The 27,133-nt window shown below is 45.0% G+C and overlaps 1 protein-coding gene across 4 annotated transcripts in view; it reads left to right on the forward strand.

Moving 5' to 3' along the window:
• The window catches only part of HDAC7 (histone deacetylase 7), a 726,616-nt gene that overhangs the window by 516,584 nt on the left and 182,899 nt on the right, over window positions 1-27,133 (forward strand). For all 4 annotated transcript variants that reach the window (XM_085600245.1, XM_085600246.1, XM_085600247.1 and 1 more), the window contains 2 exons: window positions 19,965-20,098; window positions 21,803-21,923. In XM_085600245.1, coding sequence (XP_085456371.1) covers window positions 19,965-20,098; window positions 21,803-21,923 — 255 coding nt within the window. The remainder of the gene's footprint in view (window positions 1-19,964; window positions 20,099-21,802; window positions 21,924-27,133) is intronic.

Raw genomic sequence — 27,133 nt, forward strand, 5'->3', positions numbered from 1 at the left:
ATTGGTCTATCGAATACCAGGTGCTAAAGCAAAAATCGGGGAAGTGATTCGTCAGCTGTTGAAAATTGTGTTCAGATCGCAAATGTTACCATTTTAGGAGACCTCAATTTTCATTTGGATGAGACATAATGATAAGGAGGCAAGACAACTAATTGACAGTATATCTAACCATGCTCTCAAATTACTTATCACCCCTCCAACACATAATGCTGATCACATTTTAGATGCAATCTTTACTAACCATACAGGACTTTCAATAGAAAGTATCTTACCTATTACACGCTCAGATCACTTGGTGATTAATTTTACCCTTCAGGCTTTATCTGCCAAGGGGAAGATGATGGACAGAGGATCAGTAAAAAAATATCCATCTCTGGCATAAATTAGACAAACCTGAGTTTGCGGCAATTCTTGACCCTTCGCCACAGGATATGGGCGGGGAGATTAATGTGTCTGCAGATAAATTCTCCACCTGGATTGAGAAAGCAGCAACAGTGCTGGCTCCTATGAAACAGGTCAGTAGCCATAGAAGTCTTCCAACAGCAGGATGTATTCCCCTCAACTCAAGGAGCTAAAGAGACTTTGCAAGAAACAAGAAAAAATATGGAAGATTAATTACATAGAGGCAGAGGAAGCAAAATATAAAAAGCTCTTATCGGAGTACAAAGCTGAAATAATAGCCGCAAAAACAGTGAAGATCAAAACGTTCAGTAATTCCCCCAAGAAATTATTTAAAACTGTTAAACAGCTCTCTTGTCTGCCAAATGTAAGTCTTTGGTTGCCCACTAAAATTTTCTGCAACTACCTAGCAGAAATTTTGAAGACTGAGGTAGAGGAAATGTTTATAGGATCTTCACTGTAGAAATTCAGGGAAACACTCCTAGACTGAGTACCATGCTCCACGCTAACAATACTCCATTGTTAAATAACTTTCCCCCATGAAAATGGATGCGGTTGCTCAGATGATCAAACTCACCAAATTCAGTGGTCCTACAGACCCCAGCCCAGTAACTATTTTTCAAATTATGGCCCACAGCCTAGCCCCTACGCTTACTATTCTATTGAATAATATTCTGACTAAGGCGTTTTTCCTACAAATTGGAAAAAAGTTTCAGTCCTTCCTCTATTAAAGAAGGATACCTTAGATCCCAGTATGCTGAAGAACTACTGCCCTATTGCCAGACTGCCATTTCCAGAAAAAGTTATTGAAAAAAATCTCAATACGGCCCTCTCCAACTCCTTGGAGCAGAATGCGATTCTGGATGGCTCACAATTCAGCTTCAGGAACTCCCATAGTGTTGAATCGTCCCTAGTAGCAGTAATGGAGGAAATTCAGGAAATAATGGATTCAGGTGGCAAGGCTGCAGTGGTCCTTTTGTACCTAACCACAGCTTTTGAAACTGTTGGTTACTAAGTTCTGACACAGAGACTTATATATATAGGTGTTAGGGACAATGCCTGGGTTTGCTGATCTCATTTCAGTGACAGAAGGCAATTTGTCTCTTGCAGAGATTTTATTTCCCACACTTTTCTTTGCAGTGTGGGGTCCCACAGGGATCATCATTAGGCCCCACACTGTTTAACATATATGTTGCCCCATTGGCTGACCTGATTAGATCTTTCGGTTTCAACACAGTATCATATGTTGATGATATGCAACTTGTAATCTTCATCCACACCCACATGGAGTAAGTAGTCATGAGGTTCAAAAACGGCATGTCAGCCATTATCACCTGGATGGATAATCAGTGTCTTAAGCTGATCTCCGATAAGACGGAGACAGTCCTTGGAGCAGACTCGCCTTTTTGGAACTCATCATGGTGGCCTGTCAACCTTGGCCCACTTCCCTCTACTGTTTCCAAAGTAAGAAACCTTGGAGCGATTTTCTATTCAAAACTCACCTTCAAGAAACAGACCAACCATCTGATCGCATCCTGCATCAATCAGTTGAAAATCTTTATTTATTTTTTAAAGTGCTACCTTTCATTCCCCCAGACCTTCAAGCTATGGTGGTGGTTTCCATAATACTATCACCTTTAGAATATTGCAACACCATCTACCTAGGCATGCAACAAGGACTGTTAACTAAGATTCAAAGACTGCAAATCGCAGCAGCTCGGCTGCTGAAAAATGTAAAGAAAAACTAATCTGTAGCTAAGGTGCTGAAGGAGCTACACTGGCTGCCAATCAAAGAGCAGGATAGCTTTTAAAGCACTCTGCATGGCCCACAAGGCCTGGCATGGACAGTGTCCGGCCTACTTGAGGGAAAAAATTTCCTGCCACATCACCAAAAGAAATTTGCTCTCCAGCCTTTCTAAGACTATCGGAATTCCCACGATTGTCTAAGCCTTCTAGCGAGGTAGAAGTTTTGGTCCTGCTGCCTCCATTCTTTGGAACCAAATGCCTTTTAATTTTAGATCACACACAAACCTCAGGACTTTAAGAAAGCAGCTAAAAACCTGGCTGTTTTCATCAACCACGTAAACCACTCTTATTCTGTCCTATGATCGTTTCTCCAGTAGGCAATGAAGTGCTGAGCTAGCGCCAAGGCACCTTAGGGTATACGCCACACTTTAAAAATATAAAAGCGCTTTCAGAGGACAGAAACAATACCTGCTCTGGGCGTGGTTTTTTCACACTTCCTCCAGAACTGGATGGCCTTCCCGGGCTGGAAGCTTCAAAGGCATTGCCGCCTTTGAAATCCACCTCAGAAACCTCCAGATAGCGGGGGAGGCCATGTTTATGTGGAAATTTGCTCCTTTTGTAGAGGCGCTGATATGTTTCTGCATGTTTAGGTTTCTTCCAGCGTCACTCCCAGCAATTTCGCTGAGTCGACAATGAGAGGTTGACCTTTGAGTACTGTTAGGTGATTCAGCCTGTCGAGGATGATGGTCGATTGGTTGGGGGGGGAGGGCAATTAAGAGGAATTAAGTTTTGAGAGTGTTTAGTTTCAAATTGTTTTTGGTCAGCCAGGTTTGAGTTTTTTGTAGAGTTGAATTGAGAGATTTGATGTCCTCAAGTGAGTGGATCTTTATGTAGAGTTGGGTGTCATCTGCGTACATGTGATAGTGGACATTGGAAAGACTGAGAAGTTCGGTGAGTGGTTCCATGAAGAGGTTGAAAAGTGTGGGTGAAAGCGATGATCCCTGCGTTACTCCTAAAGTGACTGGACGGGGTTGGATAAGGATTGGTTAACCTTAAATCTTTGAGATCTATTTTGGAGGAAAGAGGTGAACCAATTAAGCACAGATCCAGATAATCCTATTCTGTATTTCAGGAGCTCTAGCAGGTTGTCGTGTTTGACGGTATCAAATGCCAATGAAAGGTCAAGTAAGATTAGTAAACAGGCTTCGTTTTGGTCAAGGATTTTTAGTGCGTTGTCTATTATGTGGGTCATGGCTGATTCCGTACGGTGACCTGCACGGAAGCCTGTTTGGTGTTGGTTGAGCAGGTTGAATTGTTAAATGTGGTTGCTAAGCTGCGTGTGAACAAATTTTCCCAAGAGTTTGGCCAAAGTGGGGATGTTGGATATCGGGCGATAGTTATTTAAGTCCGATGGGTCGGCCGTTGGTTTCTTTAGGATAGGGGATACCTGTCCTGTTTTAAGGATTTCTGGGATGGATCCTTGAAGGAGGGAGGTATTTATAATCTTGGTCCATAGAGGTAGTAACAGTGGTATGAAGTCTTTTTAGTAATTTGCGTTGAGGGTCTGCGAAGTGGCTGGAGGGATTCAAAGACGTTAGCGTTTTTAGTATAGGTTCTTCACTGTAAGTGTTGAAGGAGGACCAGCATGCAGGGTGGAGGGTGGTAGAATGTGTGTAGTGAACATATTGATATGTTATTACTAGAGATATGTAAACAAAGGTATTCACAGGAGTATAGTACAGGGGAGTTGGAACTGATCACTGTTAGATTGCTCTGATGTATGCAAGCGATACCGCCACCTGGCCTATCAATTCTGTCTAGTCTTGTGATGTCATAGTTTGGGGATACCAGTATGTCCAGGATGGGCGTAGATGATTCATTTAGCCATGTTTCCATCAGGATTAGTATGTCAGGTTCATTAGTGCGTATGAGGTCAGCTATATCGGATGCATGTCTTGATGCCGACCTACAATTTAGGAGTATACATTTTAGCCGCGTCTTTTTGGGTGATGTGTTGGGTTCGAGTATGAGGGGGATTCGCGTGAGGTTGTTTTCAACTATGCCTCTAGAATTGTGTCTTGTAGCTCTGTGGGAATTGGTAGGGATAGATTGGATTAGGGAATGTATATGTAGGTTATCTGGGTGCCCAGAATTAAGTGAGAGGTACGGTAGCTCATAAGAACGGAGTAGGGAGATTTGGTATTTAATTGTATGTTACAAATAAACTCCTATGTTACCCGATGGGACAGATAGCCTTTCAATAGTGAAAAACGAAATGCTCAGTATTTCACTATCAGTACATGTCCACCATTCACATACACTGCACCCTGCCACTGGGGGTACCTTGGGCCTACCTGAGGGGTGTCTTACATGTAAGAAAAAGGAAGGTTAGGGCCTGGCAATTCGGTGCACTGGCCAGGTCGGCATGCCAGTTTCAAACTATGCACAGACACTGAAGTGGCAGGTCTGTGACCCTTAGAAAGGCTGCTTGTGTAGGTGGCACAATCAGTGCTGCAGGCCCACCAGCAGTCAGGCCTGGGCACACACAGTGCACTGTACCTAGGGACTTACAAATCAAATAAGTCAATCATGGAAACACCAATCCGATTTACCTAGGGAGCACCTGCTCTTTGACACTGATCAGCAGTGGCAAAGTGCCCAAAGCATCTAGACCAGCAAAAACGAAATCCAGCACACAGCAAAAATACAGGAGGCAGAGGCAAAAAGACAGGGAAAACCCAGCCATGGATGCCAGGTCTAACATTTATGCCTCTCTACGCCACTCCACGCCACTACATTCTACTCTATGCCACTCTATGCCATTCTACTCCACGCCACTCCACTGCACACAATGCCACTCTGTGGCACTTGACTCTATGCCACTCCACTCTGCGCCAGTTCCCTCTGTGCAGTCCACTCCATGACACTCCACACTGCTCCACTCCACGCCACTCCACTGCACATCACTCCACCCTGCGCCTCTCTACTCTATGCTACTCTACTCTATACCACTCCACTCCACTCAATGCCAGTCTTTGGCACTCTACATCATTCTACTTTATGCCACTGCACTGTACGCCACTCCACTCCAGTGCCACTCTACAGTGCTCACTGCCACTCCACTCTAAACCTCTCTACTCTACGCAATCTGTTCCAAGTCACTTTACTCTATTCCACCTCACTCTAAGCCAGGCTCTCCATGCCATTTGTAGCGTCTCCCCAGCGAGGGTACCCACCAATGGCTATGCCACACACGGAGCTTACTAATACATGTCTTTATTCGTTTGCAGGTAACTGTAAAGTCAACATTCTAGAGCAGACTTCACTGCAATACACTCTATTCAGTATATCATAGCTCTATGGAGTTCTTCAGGAGCCAGAAGGATTCCATCATTGTTAATTCGCAAGACACTACATCTCCCCCTTTGTTAAATGAAAACTTGACACTTTTACAAAAATATGCATGCATATATACATTTAAATCTCTTCAATTAACTTCAGCTGATGTGGATGGAGTGCCATTACCTTAAATTAGGCACTCTGGAAAAGTAGTCACCAGGGTCCTGATCCTTTCCTGAATGATGCACAATGTTATAATTGTACTCTTGTAGCTGTAATCTCCAGCATTTAATGTGAGGAGGCATCTTTGCTTTTGGATTGTCAAATATTGTTTTTATGTGTGATGATCTGTCACCAGTGTAAAAGGCTTTATGTATAGAAATACATGGAAGTGTTCAAACGCCCACACAACAGCAAACTTACTTTCTCAGGTTGTGAGTAATCACTTTCTGCGTGGGTCAAACTCCTACCGTCATATGTCACAATATGCCTTAGGAAAACAAAACAGTTGATGGACAGAATGCAGAACAGTGTCATACATTCTCCCCAGTACAGAGATCTGGGCCTAAATCCATCCTTTTTTTGCTCATCATGCCATTCCAGTTTGAACCCAGCCATATGAAATATGCCTTAGAGCATTCTGGTGCCCACTGTGCTGTGCAAGGATAGCACCTAACCCAACTGGGCTAGCGTCAATGACAACCTCTGTATGAAGTTTTGCATTGAAATAAGCCATTTCACTAGCAATCTCAATGGCTTGATTTTCTCACATTCATGTCGCCACTAAAATAAAACATTGTTGTTCTTCAAAACTCTCAATGGAGCACTTACAGTGCCAAAGTCTTGTTTATATCTAGAACAGTTGCTGGCCATGCCAAGAAATGAATGGACCATGGAAGCATCTTGTGGGGTATCAGCGCTTGTACTTTAGCAGGATCTCGTGTCATACCCCTGTCAGAAAAGATATGTCCAAAGAATTTTAACTTTGTCTTATGGAACGCACATTTGTCTGCATTCACAGTCAAACCTGCTTTGGCAAGCAAATGACACACTTGTGTGAGAGCTTTATCATTTTCTTTTATGGGTTGCTCTAAAACCAATATGTCATCGCTGTGGTTGAACGCATTCATGACTGGCTGTACGATACGTTGAATGCTGTCTTGAAACAGTTCTGCAGTGGATGACACAACAAAACTTGGTGTTTTGCATCAAAACAAACCAGCATGTGTAGAAAAGATTGTAATGTACCTACAATCTTTTTCGAGTTACAACTGATAATAACCTTTATTTAAATCAAGGCAAGAGAAGACCTGTGCACCATTTAGTTGCATTATCATGTAAGCAATGTGCGGACCTCGATGTAATTCGCATTTAATTGCCTTGTTTGCCGGACGTATGTCAATTCATATGCTGTCCTTTTTGGGCACTACTACGATGGGAGAAACCCATGGCGTTTGACCAGTAGAACGCTCAAGAAAATCAGGCTTAAGTAACAAATCAAGTTCTCTTTCAACAGCATCTTGTAAATGAAACGCAGTTCACTTAGGTCTCTGAGCAACAGGACGGACATTTTCATTCATATGCAACTTTACTTTCATAGTCGGAAGCTTTCCCAAACCATGAAACAACAAAGGGAAATGACTTACAGTCCCAAAACAGCAGCTGTGCTGAAGCTGAGTAGACAGGCACTTGACGCTCTCCCTTGAAGCACATAGATGGGTTTGTTTTCATGTGTTTCATCATCATTATAAATCAACCTTGACTTTTTAAGGGTGCTGATGCAGCTCATGTATACACTTTGGTTTTCAACGGCATAAGTTGTGATAAGGGATGCAATTCATTATATTTCGCCTTAGACATAATATTTATCGATTCGCTACTGTCGATGATGAAAGGTATTGAACAACCATTTACTGTCAATATAATTTTCGGACAATATTTGAATGACTTTGGTACCTTGGCATGTTGACTGTCCTTTGACTGACATTTTCTTCACATGCACCCAGTTTGACATGCGTCCTTCAGTCTTTTTCTTTGACCTGCTTTTCACACTCATAACTGATTAATTCTTGGCACTTCCGGCCTCCATGTCATCAGCTTGACAATCAGCATGGTCTTCTGCTCTAGCAGCCATCAACACTCGTTCTGGACTCAGAGTTTCTCTTAGGATTCGCTGTCCGAATGAATCTGACAAGCATCCATCAGTGACCCTAAGACGTATAGCCCCTTCATTGTTAAATTCATTGATGGTTTTGCCACTTTTCTGTCTTTCTGGACTGAAAATGTATCTTTCATAGTCAACATTTGCATTAAATTGAACTTGAAATTCAAGTTTTTTTTTTTTTGATTCCTTAATCAGTTCATGGCATTTTCTTTATGACTTCCTTTACGCAATCACCAGCAAGATTTGTGACGTATTTGATAATCTTATCAGTCTCTTCAAGTGCATCAATGAAATCTTCAATGTCGCTATCCATGTAGTCCATCGATCCCCAAAATTTAGCTCTGGCAGTATCGAATGATGATGGTGGTTTCAAGAAAGCAGCAGCATAGTAACCGTTTGTGGGTGTGGCTGATGCTGAGAGTGGAGTTCTCTCCAACACTGTCTGCTGTCCACTTGGACCTGGATCATCCAATCATCTCTGAGGTCCTGCGATGTACTGGTCTCTGGATCATCATGGACAGTCGGTGGTCTCTCTGGGGCTCCATTGGAGCCTTTCACTTTCTCTGAGATCTTTTGCGTTGTTTGTTCTGAGCCGCCACCCAGCAGCTTTACTGCTGTGTCACTACAGGTATTGAACAGTTCAGTAAGCACAACTCCATTGCTTCTTCTTGGGTCTCTTCGCCCGCCAATGAGGTTGTAGAGCTCTTCCTTTTTCAAGGCGCTGGTAAGTACACTGACAGAATGTGATTGTCTGCTTCCAAACACAGTGTTCTCTTGCACTTGTCTGTCACTCTGTACTTTACTTGACACATGGTTAATCTCTTCCTAGCAGCACTTGTAATTGCAGCATTATCTTTCGCTTGACTGCCGCTTTGTACTTTTTGACACTAGGTTGATCACTGCTTGGCAGCACTTGTAATCGCAGCGTTATTACTCCATACTAGGTATCGCTCTATGTTGAGGAGTAGCGCGGTACCTTTATGTATGGCCTGACCAACAGGTTCTCGACTAATGACGTGCAGATTTTATGTAAATGCTTTTGTTTTCAACTGCTTCACATCGCCTGGAACTGCACTTTGACTCCACATGCATTCAGCTTTGATTCAGTACTTTGACGAAGGCATATGTGTCACACACAAACAGTTTGCTTGGACCATGCAAACTCACTGAGAGAGTACTGCAATCATTGGGTTACTTATCCCCTATCTCATCGCCATTTGTAGCGTCATCCCAGCCGGGGTACCCGCCAATCACTATGCCACACACAAAGCTTAGTAATACACGTCTTTATACGTGTGCATGTAACTGCGAACTCAACATTCTAAAGCAGTCTTCACGGCAATACACTCTATTCAGGCTGTCATAACTCTGCGGAGCTCATCAGAAGCCAAAAGAGATCCATCATTGTTAATTTGCAAGACACTACACACTGTACACACTCCACGCCACTTTATTCCATGGCACTGAAACCAGTGCCACTCTACTCTACACCAGTCTGTGCCACTCTATTCTACATCACTCCACTCTACACCCCTCCATGCCACTCTACTCCACTCCGCACAATGCCACTTTAGGACACTTCACTCTCCTTTACTCCACTCTACTCTACAGCACTCTACGCCACCCCACCATGCTCTATGCTACTCTACTGTACACCACTCCACTCTATTCCACTCTACTCCACCCCATTGTACTCCACCCCACCCCCACTCATATCTATGCCACTCCACTCTACAGCACTCCACGGTATACTAATCTAATCTACGCCACTCCGCTCTGTGCCACTCTATGCCCCTCCACTGTATGCCACTCCACTCTACACCTCTCCATACCACTTCACACAATGCCCCTCTCTGGCATTCTATGCAACTCCTCTCTACAGCACTCCACACCTCTCTGCTCAACACACTCTAAACCACTCTGCATCACTCCACTCTACACCACTCCACTCTACACCACTCTATTCCACTCTGTCATTCTACGCCACTCTGCGCCACTCCAGTCTATACTCTACTCTATGCCTCTCTTCTGTACACCACTGTGTTCTATGCTACTCCACTCTGTGCCACTCCACGGCTCTCTACATCACTCCACTCCACGCTACTCTGCTCTTCTCCACTCTCCTCTATAGTACACCACTAAGTTTTAATCATCCTGAACTGCAGCCATGCTATTGTACAACATGGTTAAAAAACATTGACAAAGCTAATAGCTCTCACATAGGCGAGACCTATTGTCTTTGTAAATGCTTGTTTACTGTTTGGGATCTCTAAATAGGCATCAAAAAAGATGGTAGAGTGACTGCAGGCCGGGACATAGAAGTGGTGGAAACATTTCAATGTCTGCAATTGATACTTGCCTAGTGTTTGTTCTGCCATTGATCAATTATGTCTAAGATCCCCATTGTTGGACACCAGTACACATATACGTTTTTCTAGTTTGAAATAGACAATCAAAACACAAAGTAATTTCTTGCCAATGTTTTCTGCAGGCCACACTTATGTCAACTATTTTGCTTTAAAGCAAAGCAAAGAAAAGAATGGGATGATAGAAAGGGCTAAAACCATGGCCATCAAAAGATGGGTAATTGTTAAGCTGGGTAAACTAAACCAGACAAGGAATGGTGAACTTTCCCTGTATCTCTTTTAGTAATTGCCAGGCATTTCGCTCTGTATCAGCCCAGAAGTCCCTCGTGGCCCGGAAAAACATTTTTTTTGAATTTTGTCTGTAGACTCTCAAAATACAGTGCTGGCTTCCTTTCAAAGTCGGTAGCTGTATGGGTGAATGTGAGGCTGTATGAGTGAGTGACTGATTTTATGATCAGGCTCTATGAGTGAGAGGGTGTGTGAGTAGCTCTAGGGATAAGTGAGTGGTTGTGTAAGTGAATGTAAGGGTCTTGTAGTGGGCGTATGGGAGGTTGTATGGGGGTCTGAGTGAGTGTGTGAGTGTTTCTGTGGATGATGTTATCAGTGATGTCATTGACCATGTCATGCGTGATGTAATATGTGAGGTAATTAGCAGTAACCTTTGTTTTTTTCAGTGACTTTTTACAGTTATTTTATTCTTTTTTCTAACTATAACGTCCCTGTAACCTTTGGCTTTTTTCAGTGAATTCCTATGGTTTGTTACATTTTATTTCCTAACTATAATGTCCCTATAACCTTTGATTTTTTTAGGTGAATTTATAAGGTTTTTCAAAATTGTATTTCCTAACTGTAGCCACTAACCTTTGACACTGAGTGTATGAGTGCATGAGTGTCTCAGTGGATATATGAGTGTCTGAATAGGTTTGTAAGTGGGTGTGAGAGAGTATTAGTGGGGCTGTAAGTGGGTATATGAGTATCTAAGTGGGCCTGTGAGTCGGTGTGTGAGTCTCGGAGTAGATCTGTAGTGGGTGAGTGAGAATAGGAGTGATTTTATAAGTGGACGCATGAGTGTCTGTCTGTGTCTGTGAGTGGGTGTATGTGTCTGAGTTAGTCTGTGAGGGTGTGCATGAGTGAATGGGTCTGTGTGTGGCTATGAGAGTGTCTGTGTTCTGTGAGTGGTTGCATAATGGCCTGAGTAGGTTCTGCTTGTTTTCTGCTCACTTCTGACCTTTATTTTGCCTGTTTCTGCTTGTTGCTGACCTTTATTTTGCCTCTTGTTGCTCATTGACTGACCTTTATTTTGCCTGTTTCTGCTTGTTTCTGACCTTTATTTTGCCTCCTGTTCATTTCTGACCTTTATTTTGCCATTTTCTGCTATTTTTATCTGTATTTTGCCTCGCTACTCGTTGTTGATCTCTATTTTATCTCTTTCGGCTCATTTCTGATCTTTATTTTGCCTCTTTCTGCTTGTTTCTGGTCCTATTTTGCCTTCTTCTGCTCATTTCTGACCTTTATTTTGCCTCTTTCCGCTCATTTTTTATCTCTATTTTGCCTCTTTCTGCTTGTTGTTTACCATTATTTTGCCTCTTACTGCTTGTTGCTGACCTTTATTTTGCCTCTTGCTGCTCATTGACTGACCTTTATTTTGCCTGTTTCTGCTTGTTTCTGACCTGTATCTTGCCTCTTTCTGCTTGCTTCAAGCCTTTATTTTGCATCCTGCTAATTTCTGACCTTTATTTTGCCTCTTTCTAATAATTTTTATCTGTATTTTGCCTCGCTACTTGATTTTGATCTTTATTTTGCATCTTTCTGCTCATTTTTGATCTCAATTTTGTCTCTTTCTGCTAATTTTTTATCTTTATTTTGCCTCTTTCTGCTTGTTTCTGATCTCTGTTTTGCCTTCTGCTCGTTTCTGACCTTTATTTTGCCTCTTTCCGCTCATTTTTTATCTCTATTTTGCCTCTTTCTGCTTGTTGTTTACCATTATTTTGCCTCTTACTGCTTGTTGCTGACCTTTATTTTGCCTCTTGCTGCTCATTGACTGACCTTTATTTTGCCTGTTTCTGCTTGTTTCTGACCTGTATCTTGCCTCTTTCTGCTTGCTTCAAGCCTTTATTTTGCATCCTGCTAATTTCTGACCTTTATTTTGCCTCTTTCTGATAATTTTTATCTGTATTTTGCCTCGCTACTTGATTTTGATCTTTATTTTGCATCTTTCTGCTCATTTTTGATCTCAATTTTGTCTCTTTCTGCTAATTTTTTATCTTTATTTTGCCTCTTTCTGCTTGTTTCTGATCTCTGTTTTGCCTTCTGCTCGTTTCTGACCTTTATTTTGCCTCTTTCTCATTTGTTTCTCTATTTTGCCTCTTTCTGCTTGTTTTTTACTATAATTTTTTCTCATATCTGACCTTTATTTTGCCTATTTCTCCTTGTTTCTGATCTCTATTTTTCCTCTTTCTGCCTGTTTTTGACCTTCTAGTTTCTGGTCTCTATTTTTCCTCTTTCTGCTTGATTCTGATCTCTATTTTTCCTCTTTCTGCTTATTTATGATCTCTATTTGGCTTCTTTCTGCTTGTTTCTAACATTTACTTTGCATCTTTCTGTTCGTTTTGGACCTTTCATTTGCCTCTTTATGCTCTTTTCTCCCCGGGACGCAGGGGAAGCATCAAGGCCCCTATAGTCTCAGCTGGCTCACTGCATCCTGTGGGAGCCGGCATTGCTCTAGCATGAAGGGAACTGCTATAAAGCCTACTCCCTATGTGCAGGAGAAATAGTTTAATCTCTCTCCCTGCTCACATGTCTGCAGGCAGGGAAAGGGATGAAACCTCTGCTTCCAGCGGGTGGGAGCACTTTGACAGCTCCCACCCACTGAAAGCGGAGTGTTGCTTTTGCTAGGCGGCAGCTGTCACAGCTCTCGCCAAGCAAAAGCAAACAGCTATATCCCAAGGATGGGCACCCCGGGACATAGCAAGAGCTGGCCCTATGGGGTGGTGGTCCTCAGGGCCATTACTGACTCCAGGAGGGGGGCTTCTGTTTGCACGGGCTGGTCCCAGGTAGGTGTTGGTCCCTGGCATCATATATGGCCAGGGAGGGTGGCTGCATGGCCCCTCTCCCATTTTTTTTCAGTGATTTGGGCCCAGGGAAGTGGTGGTCCCTGGGACCTGGGGAGGTCCGTGTGGCCCCACATACATTTTATATTTGGCTCTGGAGAGGTGGTAGTCCCTGGGGTTTCAAGGAAGCCCAAGACGGGGTTCTGCTTCGCTCCCCTCAATTAAGTCAATAAAGCCCCGGGGAGGTGGTGGCCCCCGGGACTCTAAGAACCTTAGGAGGTGGGGTCTGTGTGCCCCCTCGTTTTTATTTTTAAAATTTTTGGGATCTGGCCTACCCGGGGACTCATTTCAAAACTAGCACAGGAGACCTTGCTTGTCTTTTTTGCTGCTAATTTTATTTTTAATGTTTTTTGTGGGACTCAACTAAAACAGAGTCCCATGATGGCTGCTGACTCTTCCTGGTTAAAGTCTTGGCAGCCAATTAGATTATAGCATGGGGCGATCAGATCCACGGCGTATCCTTGCCCCTAGATGTACAAATTTGGATTTTGGTAAATATCTTTAAAACCACTGAACAGATATACACCAAACTACTGAAAGTCACTACTCTGGACCAGGATCTAGATTCCTGCCAAATTTGCTGTAATTCTGTACCGTGTTTCGGGCTGTAGTCGTGTTAAAAAACCCTACGGGAATTAACATAGGGAAAACGTGTTTCAGGGCCCCCCTTTTTTCTTGGCCCCGCTTCACAGATCACCCCAAAACTTTCCAGACACCATCTGAAGTGAGCATCGTATTAGTTGTGAACATTTCGTGGAGATTCGTCAAACGTCGGCAAAGATATTGGCAAAACAAAAGACGCTCTTCCTTTGAAGCAGGAAGATAACATTGTCAGCCCTAGAAATAAAATAAAAATAAGAGAAAATAAATTAAATAGAAATATAATATAGTGGTTATAACAGTAGGAGAAAATACCATGCAGAAACATCTGGGTGGTATTTCTAAAAGTGCCCCAGTTGTCCAGTGGACTTGAGCATCGGTTTCTTGCGCCCCTGGTCACTGGTGTATTATAGAAGGGGGCCAGAATGGCTTGTGTGGCCTCTTTATAATAGGAATCATACCAGTGCACATTTTTGTGCTGGTGCAGTCACGAAGACTGGTCCCTCATTTGCATGATGGCATGACCCTATTCAAATGAGAAAACATTATACCTTTGTACCCATGCTACATTGCTGCAGCTACAAACGCCCATTCCACCTATCACTAATGTGATAGGTGATAGGTGAAGTGCAGGCGTTGTGAACAGTGCATTAATGTAATATATCCCACTCTGAACCATGGCGTACCCTATTATGGTCCCCTAATGTTTATAGCAAGAAACAACAACCTACAAATACATGTGTTGAGAATAACTGCAAATACTTGTGATATTAAGGAGCGGACGGTTGATGCCTTAAAAAATTTCAAAGGTTGTATGCGTGATATAGCACAGTGGATGAACTCTAATAAATTAAAACTTAACGCTGGGAAGACAGAGGTTTTGTTCTTCGGCAAGGGCCCAGTGCCAGATTCAGCTCTATGGTGGTCACCAGAAATGGGTCCACCACCATCCCCTGCTACATGCATCCGTAATTTAGGGGTGAGATGGGAGGCAGACCTCTCTCTTTCCGCCCAAATACAGCAGGTCTCTGCAACTTGCTTTAGTAAATTAAAAAATCTCCGGAAAATTTTACATTTCTTACCGGAAGGTCGCCGCAGATCAGTAGTACATGCCACAGTTACATCTAGGCTAGATTACGCAAATGGCCTATATTTGGGCCTTCCCAAATACGCCATTTGCCGCCTACAGATGATACAGAATGCTGCTGCGAGACTGGTCTGTCTTATACCATTCCGACACCAAGTCTCTCCGCATCTGCAGGAGCTCCACTGGCTCCCAGTGGAGAAAATAATTAATAAGGCCTTGACTTTGGCTTATCAGTCTCTTAATGGAAAATGCCCTGGTTATCTGAAGGAAAGACTGTGTCCCTATAAGCAAAATCGTGCGCTGCGATCAAATTCTTATAATGTGCTATGCACCCCACGCTGTGCGAAAACACACCTGGGCGGAAGAACTTTCACAGTTAGAACAGCTTTACTGTGGAATGCCTTACCAGGGTCCCTGCGGCAGGCTAAGTCAGAAACCTGTTTTAGAAAGGCCTTGAAGATGTGGCTCTTTAGGGCTGACTAATATGGTTTGTTATACTGGTGCTCGTTTCTGGACGCAAATTACCTGCTGCTTCAGCGCCGGGACACCCCTGACTGGGGTAGCTGTCGCGCTTTATAAGCTTTAGTATTATTATTATTATTATTATTATTGTTATTATCTTGACTGAAAAATTAGCTAAAATGCACATAAATGTGGCAATAAAAGGAAGAGACAAATGCATGTATAGACATGTGGTGGTTGTTACAGTAAGACATTATAACATGTTAGGACATGATGATGTTTGCACAGATGGATCTCCGACTGCGCCAACACTATAGCCCCCCTCAAGAAGAACAATACACATGCCAGGAAAGCCAGCTGGTTCACCACCGAACTCCGAGAGTCCAGATGCACATGCTGCCACCTCGAAAAGGCCTGGAGGAACTCCAAATCTACAGAAGCCCACAACAACTTCAGAGCCGCCACCAACGCCCACCACCAACTCATCAGAAATACAAGAAAGAAAGTGATCAAAGACAGAATCTCCACGCACGCGCACAACAGCAAAGAACTCTTCATCATCATAAAGGAGTTCTCCCAACCCATCAGCGAGTCTACAGACATCCCTCCCTCACAAGACCTCTGCAACAAACTCAGCACCTTCTTCCACCACAAAATCAAGAACATTTACGACAATTTCGACGAAGACAGCCAACACACAGAACCCTCACTAACCACCCCGACACCTTGAAGCCAACGATTGACAGCTGGACAGCCCTCACCACTGAAGACACACTGAAGATGATTAAGTCAACCCACACGAGGCCCCCATGGACCCCTGCCTCCACCACATCTTCAACAGACCTGCTGACACCATCGCCCCCATGCTTCCCCACACCATCAACCGCTCCCTCCCGAATGCCTCCTTCCCCTACGACTGGAAGCACGCTGAGGTCAACCCCCTCCTGAAGAAACCCTCAGCGGACCCCACCGACCTCAAACTACAGACCCATCTCCCTGCTCCCATTCCCAGCGAAAGTAATTGAGAAAGCCATCAACAGCCAACTTGTCACTTTCATCGAAGAGCACGACATCCTTGACTCCTCCCAATCTGCCTTCAGAAAGAACTCCAGCATGGAAACTGCACTCCTTGCCGCAACAAACGACATCTGCTCCCTCCTGAACAGAGGAGAGACAGTAGCCCTCATCCTCCTCGACCTTTCAGCGGCCTTTGAAATAGTCTCTCACCGCACCCTAACACTCAGATTTCACGATGCAGGGATCCGGTACAATGCCCTCGACTGGATCCGCTCATTCCTCTCCGGCAGAACGCAGCGGCACCGGCAGAGCGCATCTCTCTGCTCCCCTTCCCGGCCAAGGTCATCGAGAAAATCGTCAACAGACAGCTAACCTGATACCTCGAAGAAAACAGAATCCTGGACCCTTCCCAGTCAGGGTTCCGCAGCAACCACAGCACCGAGACTGCCCTCATCGCCACAACCGACGACATCAGGACCCTGCTTGACAACGGCGAGACCGCAGCACTCATCCTCCTTGACCTCTCCGCCGCCTTCGACACCGTCTGCCACCGCACGCTACGCGCACGCCTCCTCGCCGCAGGGATCCGAGACAAGGCTCTGGAATGGACCACCCCCTTCCTCTCCGGCAGAACCCAGAGCATCCGCCTCCCCCCATTCCGGTCCAAAGCCTCCGAGATCATCTGCGGCGTACCCCAAGGATCCTCCCTCAGCCCGACACTGTTCAACATTTACATGGCCCCGCTCACACACGTCGCCCGACAGCACGACCTCAACATAATCTCCTACGCCGACGACACTCAACTGATCCTCTCCCTCACCAAGGACCCCATCACCGCCAAAGCCAACCTCCACGAAGGAATGAAGGCCGTCGCTGACTGGATGAAGACCAGCCGTCTGAAGCTGAACTCGGACAAGACGGAGGTCCTCATCTTCGGCACCAACCCTTCAGCCTGGGACGACTCCTGGTGGCCGACGGTACTAGGAGCAGCCCCGACACCCACCGACCACGCACGCAACTCGGGAATCATCCTCGACTCAACGCTCTCAATGACCAAGCAGGTCAACCCCGTCTCCTCCTCCTGCTTCAACACCCTCCGCAAGATCTACAGATGGATCCCGACAGACACAAGAAAGACAGTCACCCAGGCCCTCGTCAGCAGCAGACTCGACTACGGAAACGCTCTCTAGGCAGGAGCCCCGACCAAGCTCATCAAACGACTACAACGCATCCAAAACGCCTCGGCGCGACTGATCCTCGACGTACCACGCCACGGCCACATCAACCCCCACCTGAGGGACCTGCACTGGCTCACCGTCAGCAAGAGGATATCCTTCAAGCTCCTCATCCACGCACACAATGCACTCCACAAGACCGGCCCATCCTACCTCAACAGACGGCTCTCCTCCACTCCACTGGCTCCCCATCGAGGCAAGAATCACCTTCAAGATTCTCACCCACACACACAAAGCCCTCCACAACACCGGACCAGCATACCTGAATAGCCGACTCACATTCCACACACCCCAAAGGACCCTACGATCAACCCAGCTCTCCCACGCTGTGGTCCCTTGCACCAGGAGGTCCAGATCGGGAGGCCGCTCCTTCTCCTTCCTCACGACCAGAGCCTGGAACGCCCTCCCGCTCCACCTCAGACAAACGACATCACTCCCCAACTTCACGAGGGACCTCAAAACATGGCTGTTCGATAGACCTCCTCCTTGATGGACAGGACCCTGCACCCCACCACCCCCCAGCGCCTTGAGACCCTTATGAGTGAGTAATCGCGCTCAACAAACCCATGATTGATTGATTGACATGCAGTGCTTAAAACAAGACGCGAATACGCCATCAGTAGAAGTGGAATTGATAACAGGAAGAGACAACGACATGCTGTCATTATTGTAGGAAGGAAATATAGCATGTACAGAATATGTTGGTTATAGCACGAAACCAAATTGGATGTCTAGAAAATGTTATTTTAACAGGAGACAAACATTAAATGCATAAATGTTGTGGCTCAAGAAGAAGACAAGATAACATGTATATATATGTGCTGGCTGTACCAGGAGGAACTTAGCATTAAAATGTAATTCGTAGGCATGTGATGATCGTCACCAGAAGACAACATAATATGAATGTGTGTGTGTTAGTTATACAGGGAGAACGGTTACCAGTAATAGATATGTATTGGCTCTCACTGTATAGGAAATGGACCCATGGTCATTTCCACAGGAAGGAGAGGATGTGATGGTTATGACATTAATAGATGTCATGTAGAGATGTGAGGTGGTACCACAGAGAAGTTGAGATTGATAAATGTAGGATTTTTGCAGTGGAAGAAAAATAATGGTTGTTATAGAAAAAGAAGCTACTCTGCAAAGACAGGGGTGGGCTAACTTTACCGCTGCCAGTTTCTGAAGTGGCTTTGTGTGTTAATCTTCAGAGAAGCCCTCTTCTGACTATGATCTGGCCTGCGAAGAACCCCTGCCTCCACGGCCTCTGCTGTGAACACCAAATCCTGGCGCAAATAGACCAACAATCGCTGTGTTCTTTACAATGTACACTGTAATATTATATTTATTTAATTTAGCATGCTTGGTCCTGACAACAAGGCAGCACCTCAGGCAAACCTTTTAATTGCAGCAGGAACATCTTAAACTTGAGTTGCTGTACATGTAACAGCATTATTTGTGGGTTCAAGCTGCAATCCAAATGACACAAACCAGGGTGTGAAACAGTGGGACTGCGAACAGTAATTGGGATAGTGATCTCTAGTTTTTTGTTTTTTATGCCACTCCTATATGAGCAGATTGTTTAAAAGAGGCATCAAATGGTTTGATTCGGATCATGCAGTTTTTGCTCAAACTCAAAAGCTAGGATTGTAACTAGTAGGCCCTTCTGGGTATGGTGATGCTCTATGATGACCCTGTTAACTCCATGGATATAAATCTAAAGCCCAGCTGCATAGGTCCTAACAAGAAGATTATGAGGCGGAAGGCTTATGATAAAACAAAGGTGCGATGATCCTAGCCGAGGCTACTGCAACCCAATGTGCAGCGTCCATCTTCTCTTGAAAACTAGACGTTTTCATGAGTTCTGAGTCAGCATCAAAAGAAATTGATATTTGTCACATATGTATACAGTGTCCATGGCCACTTCACACTCCCAGTGCTGTTCAAGGCAGGAATAACTGCTAAGAGAGCGTATCCCTTTAGTGACCTCTGGCCAGAGTATGTGAGAAATGGAGTATGAGTCAACAATCCTGAAGGTTCAGCAAAGTTTCAACACACTACCTTGTGTAGGGATATTTTCAACAAGAATGGCTTTGCACCTGAATACCATTGCTCTTTTCTTGGCTGGAGATCCCGGTCCAAGATGCTTTAAACTCCTACCCATGGAAGCCAAGTACTAGTTTGTCCCTTTCTTAGGATCGTCCACAAGTTGGTACAGTTTCCGGTACACAACAGTAAAGTTATCACAATATGTGATTTACCTGTTCTTTATGTCCTCTGTGGGGGCTGGTTTTGGTTGTATTGGACTGAGTTTTTGGATAGCGCGTTCCTACTCCGGAGGAGACCCAAAGTGTTATTTGACTGTGTTTTTCAACTGTTCATTGTTGCTGCTGACTCCTTTCACTTCAGCATTCTTTGTTATTCTCCTCTATACCCCAGGAATTGTTTATGATTCAGTCATGCTGAAGCACCAGTGTTCCTGTGGAGACAACAGTAATCACCCTGAGCATGCAGGGAGGATCCAGAGCATCTGGTCCCGACTTCAAGAGCGGGGGCTGCGCAGCCACTGTGAGGTACCTACACCCAAGTAGACGTAAAGAACTTTTCTGATTACAGTCATGGGTACAGTTGGGCAGCGTTTACTTATAGGAGGTAGGACATCCTGGGCTTCATCATGCAGTCTCTTTCTTTCACCGCGTTTAGAGCAGTCAGAATGGGAAATGGGTGAACCAGCCAACTCCTTTGGACTCACTGCGGTTCCAACAAAAAGGCTTGAGGGTGCTGGTCACTTCCACAGGTGGTGCCTGTTGACTGTGATTGCACATAGCAATGCTAAAAATGTTGTCAATTAATCTCTTCCAGGATAAGGATGTAGTAAGGAGCTCGATGGTCAGTAGCTGTTAAGATGTCAAAGAGGAGCAGGAGAATAGCACTGCCAACACTTGGTTGTGTGGGAGTTCTATAGTCTAGAAAATCTTGGCTTTTTAGTGCTGCAGAGCGGTCACCTGCACACAGCATTGACCTGGAGGCCGTACTCTGTGACATTGTTTTGGTGTTACTGTTCTGCTTTTTCCGTGGCTATGCTCATGATGGTTAGGTTGGTGATCATGCACTATTTGTGGATGGGTAGTGTTGGTCCAATAATTACTTTTTTAGCTGTGCTGGCTAACACTGCATTACAAAGAGATGCTGGCACACAGTGTACCATTGTAATACACAGGGATGATGTTCTGCAGTCTAACACTCTAGGACACAGAGTTGCTTACTGCAGTACAATGACAAGATGTTCTGCAGTCTAACACTAGGACACAGAGATGCTGTTCTGCTGTGTGACGCTTGAGTACTCGGAGATGGTATTCTGCAGCCTAACGCTCTAGTATTCAGAGATGGTGTTATGTGATCTTACATTCTCTACACAGAGATGCTGTTCTGCATTTTAACACCCTAGTACACAGAGGTGATCTTCAGCAGTCTTATACTTTACTATACAGAGATGCTGTTCTGAAATATAACATTGTACTACAAAGAAAAGGTGCTCAGCAGCTTGGGACTCCAGTACACAGTGATGCTTCTCCCCACTCTAACACTCCAATGCACAGAGAGGCAGTTCTGATTCCTAACATCAGCATACAGAGATGCCGCTCTGCAGACTAAGGTTGCAGTACACGGGAATGCTGTCCTTTACTCCAATACCGTAATACTCAGATATACTGTTCTGTAGTCTAATGCTTTAGGACTTAGAGATGTAGCTCCACAATCTTAACACAAAAGAGATGCTCTGCAGCCAAGATTGTAGTACACAGGGATGCTACTTATCAGTCTAGCACTATGATTCAAAGATATGCTGCCGAGCAGTCTAATACTGTACAGCACTGTTTTGCTGTTCTGCAGCTCTGTCGTACAAGAGATGCTTCTTAGCTATCTAACGTCATGGATTGTGGAACAGTATCTCTTTGTACTTGGCCTGTAGCACACAGAGATGCTCTTCTACAGACAAACACTGTAGAACAAAAAGATAGTGCTTGTAGTCTGGTTTTGTAGTGCACAGAGATCCCTCTCTGCAGTATAATGGTGCAGCACATATAGATTCCTCAGCAGCCTAACATTGTAGTACACAGAGGCCTACTCAGCAGTCCAATGCTGTAGAGCACCGACTTTCCAGTTGGAACCGTGGTATACAGAGTGATTGTCTGACAGTGTAAAGCTGTAGCACACGGAATACCACAAGATTATTTTAAAGCACGCCTGATCATTTTTACCTTTTTTCCCTCTTTTAGTGCATCCGCGGCCGCAAAGCCACACTGGAGGAGCTACAGTCAGTCCATTCAGAGCGCCATGTCCTGTTATATGGCACCAACCCACTCAACCGCCTGAAACTGGACAACAGGAAGCTTGCAGGTACTGGACCCTTCTCCTGGGGCAATGAGGATGGGAGGGGTCTGTGGCAGAGGTATTGGCCCTGTAGGCCATCAAAGGCATGAGGCTCTTCTCACCAGCCCACCCCGGACTGAGCTTCAGATTTTGGCTTTCAAATACTTGCTTGAATAGTGCTAAATGTGTGACAAGGGGATTGCCACATATTCAACACTCTTTTTGTTTGAATTAATGAGACATCCATGTATTACAATGCAATACTGCTGTATTAAAACTCAGAATAGCTGTGTTAGCAACAGCAAATGGCTGGTGGTTTAAGAAACTTTTCCCAGACTTAGTTATAGAATTTGACAGCCTAAATAAGCTGGCATTAAACTGTTTCCCATTTGTTCTCCAGATGCAAACCCTGTTCGAGGCATGTGTGCTGTAGATACACATGCTTTGCATACTCCTGCCATCTAGTGTTGGGTACAGATGTTTGCAAGTTGTTTTCCTTCGAAGAAGTCTTTCCAGTCATGAGGTAAGGTGACTCCTCCTTTCGGGGATAGTGCACATGGGCATCGATTCCATTGTTCAATAGTTTTTTTCCGCCATCGGGTTCAGACGTGTATTGCTGCTCTCCGGTTCGAAACTGTTCTTCGGGTTCCCTTCAGTGGGCAATGCACTCTACCCTCGATGGTATTGTTTTCGTATGCGTTTTTCTGTTCTCCGTGTATCGAATCAGTCAACAAATTCTCAATCTTTGACCGAAGACGTTGTGGAAGGCCCTCGAGCATAGCCGTGTCGGTCCAGCCTTCTGCCGATGGAACAGACTCCTTTCCAATTTTGTCCTCAGTGCCACGCCAAGTACCCTCGCACCAACCTACATCAAGTTTGGAACTTGTGCCTCTCTCCGGAGCACAAGGAGGAAGACTGCGATGCCTGTAAATCGTTAAGGCCCAAGAAAACTTATGCGATTGTCTGACTCGACGACGAGAAATGCAACACCAAAGCATTCAACACACTCCGGATATCTTCGGTGAAGAATCAGAGCAAGAAGAGATCGAAGCATTGGTAGCAGAAGAAGAAGAGGCCTTCTCCGTTCCAGAGTCAGATTCTGTACTCCAGATCGATTTGGAGTTTATAGACGTGCCCCCGGGACAGGGTGCCGTGAGTGCCGAAGACCTCTTGCCCCCCAAAACCTTTTCCAAAAAGTATAAGGCTACGGCACCACCTCTGCCTTCTGGTCAAGGTCTGCACTGAGACAATGTTTCCGACGCCCCACCTCCTGGCTCGGCACCAAAACAAATTGTCAAGCCTTCTGGCTCGGGACCGAGTAGTCCGAAATCATCTTCTGATCCGAAGCCCTTAGGTTTGAAGGACAAATCTAGTTCGGAGCCGAAACCCTCTGCTCTGAAACAAAAACATGCTTCGGAGCCGAAACCTTCCGCTCCCAAAAGCAAATCTATATCACACACGAAATCAAAGGACGGAATCTCCGAGCCTCCTGAGCCAATTTTAAACCTTCTTAAAGCCAAATTGAATCCTAAACAAAAGAAGATTTATATCAATCCTTATACGGGACATATTTCTGCTAAAACACCAGCCAAACGCAAACTTGCTTCAGAGGACCCTGCATATAAGATTTCTCTGAAGAACAAAAAAGACATGGCTACCAGTCCTTCTTATCCTGCCCCACAATCCTCTCCACTTCCAACATCTTCTCCACATTTACCAATTTGAGATCCTTTACACGTAACACCTCAGGGATCTCCACATACACAGCCTGAAGGGGATGATATTGATGAAGAAGCCACTTATTTGCTGTTAAACCCCTGGAATAATTACACCATTGACCCTCCATTAGATACTGAGCCAGACTTTTACCCTGCAAAGCCATCACCACTGGACGATAGTGTGACTTATCAACCACTTATTGCTAGAGCAGCAGAGTATCATGGGCGAGCCTTACATAGAGTCCTGAGAAGAAAACTTTTTATTGAAACATTTGGGTCCACACACTAGTCAAGTCAAACACTCCCTATGCTAAAGGGCATGATGAGACATGCAGATGATATCTTCAAAGACCTTGTGCGAGCACGTATTTTAACCCCTAGAGTCGATAAAAATATAAACCTTCACATCTGATCCTGTGTTTATCAAAGGACAATTACCTATCGACTCCGTAGTGGTGTCCAATGCTCGCAAAAGAGCTAATTCGCAAACCTCTGGGGATGCACCTCCCCAGACAAGGAATATAAGCTTATAGATGGCTCGGGTAAATGAGTGGCTGCTCAAGCCGCCTACCACTGGCACATCGCAAACACACAGGGCCTACTAGCTAGGTACAACAGGGCACACTGGGAAGAGATGGATCAACTGCTCCAATATCTCCCAGAAGAACACAAAGCCAAAGCACAAGAGCTAGTTCAAGAGGGGAAACTCATTTCTAACTCTTCAATCAGATGTGCTCTAGATGCTGATGACACCGCAGCTAGGGAGATCAATACCAGCATTCTCATTAAAAGGTATGCATGGCTTAGGATTTTGGTGTTTAAACCTGAGGTTCAGCAGTCCATTTTAAACACCCCTTTTGACAAAGAACACCTGTTTGGTCCCGAAGTCGATCAGTCTTTAGAAAAAATAAAAAAAGACACTGAAGTGGCAAAATCCATGGGAGCGCTCCAGTCCCATCAAAAAGAGGCTCCTTGCGTTGCTCCTTTTATAGAGCATCGTCTAAAACTACATCTTCAGACCCAAATGCTTCCTCTTATGAAGGCAACACCCAATCCTCTCCCTCTAGACGTTTCTATAGAGGAGGGTATAGAGGAAACAGTTTAAAGGGTAGGGGTAAAGGTGTCACAGTGCGTAGCACCCCTTCCCCTAACAAACCGTGACTTGCCCACACTTCCCCCTGATTACTTAACACCTGTCGAGAAAGACTTCAACAGTTTTCCCCCATTTGGCATTCACAAACTATCGTCAGACCACTTACACTTACTCAAACAAGAGGTGCAATCTCTTTTAGAAAAGGAAGCCATAGAACTAGTTCCATTACAGTACCAAGGTTCAGGGGTTTACTCTCTCTATTTTCTAATCCCCAAAAAGGACTGCTCCTAAAGACCAATTTTGGATTTCAAGATTGTTAAACCAGTACATACTGTCATAACATTTCCATATGGTATCGCTTCAGCAGGTCCTTCCACTTCTAAAGCAAGGCGATTTTATGTCCACACTAGACTTCAAAGATGCATATTTTCACATTCCCATTCATCCAGCTCATCGCAAATATCTCAGATTTATGATAGCAGGCAAACACTATCAGTTCAATGTACTCCCATTCGGAGTAACTACTGCTCCCGGAACGTTTACCAAATGTCTAGCAGTAGTGGCAGCTCATCTCAGAAGACAACAAATTCACGTCTTCCCATACCTAGACGATTGGCTCATCAAAGCCAGCACACACCAGAAGTGTCTAGAACACACTCAGACCACGCTACACCTACTCCACCAATTGAGTTTCACGGTCAACATGCAAAGGTCTCACAGATACAATCTTATAAAGGAGCCTCTCTCAACACTCACACGGCTCTAGCCTCTCCCGATCCAGCCAGAATTCACAATATCCAAAATCTATTGCTACAGTTCCACGGCAACCAAACCTTACTAGCCAGGACTTTCATGCAGCTACTGGGAATATGGCATCATGCAAAAGTGTCTCATGCAAGACTACACATGCTTCCGCTACAAGAATGCTCAGCATGTCAGTGGAATCAGCCACAGGGTCAATTAACAGATCTAGTGTTGGTAGACAGCCGCAACCATTACTCTCTGCAGTGGTAGAACCCACAAAATGTATCAAAAGGGCAGCCCTTCATCAACCCTGTTCCACAGATCGTGCTAACAGCAGCCGCATCTCTCACAGGTTGGGGTGTTATGTTAGGCGATTTGTAAAGCGCATGGCTGCCCTAGCAAAAGGACGCCCCAGCGCTAAAGATCAGGGAGAAAGTAGAATAAAATGTTTTAGCCACTAAAACAACCATGTCTTTACTGCCTTTCTGAACGCCAAAAGATTGGGAATGCTCCTGATAGCGAGAGGCATTGAGTTCCATAAAATAGGGGCTAACACCTTAAATGAACAACCTCCGACTGGCTCTACGGAAACGTGGCAACCACAACAGGTGTAGATCTGCAGAGCACGGGAGGGGACATAGTGGCCGCCAAGGTCTCCGAGAATCGCCGGGCCGGAGCCTGTCAAAACTTTAAGAATAGCACAGAGTGCTTTAAACCTAATTCTTTGCTCCACAGGGAGCAAGTGGAATCGACGCAGCACCCCTGTGACCGAGCTATACTTAGGCAGTGCAAGTAAGGTGCGAGCTGCCACATTCATGGTGCGTTGGAGCCTACTGGTCACAGATTTGTTAGCACCAAACAAGAGGCTGTTACAGTAATCTAACCTCGCCAGGATCGTGGCTTGCACAACCAGCTGGCGCGTGTGAGGGTCAAACAGACCCAAAATGGGTTTAAGTCTGCGCAAAATACCAAAACAGGTCCCTGCCACTAACTTAGCATGCTCCTCAAACGAGAGTGCCGCATCCAACTGGATGCCGAGATTATTTACCGCTGCTTTGGGTGAAGGAGGACTACCCAACACTGACGGCCACCAGTTGTTGCCCCAGAGGTGTTGATCTCTGCCAAACAGGAGGAACTGGGTTTTAGATGAGTTTAACTGCAAACAGTTCACCTCCATCCAGCCCGCTATGGCTGCCAAATCCTCCTGAAATGTAATCATGTTCTGGCTGGAGTCCTTGGTCCAGGAGAAGATCAGTTGCGTATCGTCCGCATATGATACCAACTGTATGTTGCGCGTTTTGGCCAAAAAGGCCAGCAGACGAACGTAAATGTTTAACAGGGTTGGACTCAGAGCCGACTCCTGTGGGACTCCTCAGCACAGAGGGTGTATCTGTGAGTGGAACGGAGGAGCGATGACCTGCCACACAGAAAGGAGGAGAACCAATCAAGGGCACTACCAGTGACACCGATCTCACGAGGCCGATGGATCAGGATGCTGTGTGAGACTGTGTCAAAGGCCGCGCTGAGATCAAGCAGGATGAGGGCAGTCAAGTTGCCCTCATCTATGGAGGCTCTTAGTTGTTCTGTTACACCTAGCAAAGCTGACTCAGTGCTGTGCTTAGGACGAAAGCAATTCTGGGACGGGTCCAGTATGGAGTGAGACTCCAAATATTGCATCGAAA

Source organism: Triturus cristatus, chromosome 4_2 (genome assembly GCF_964204655.1).
Source record: "Triturus cristatus chromosome 4_2, aTriCri1.1, whole genome shotgun sequence".
In the NCBI taxonomy this organism is placed as follows: domain Eukaryota; kingdom Metazoa; phylum Chordata; class Amphibia; order Caudata; family Salamandridae; genus Triturus; species Triturus cristatus.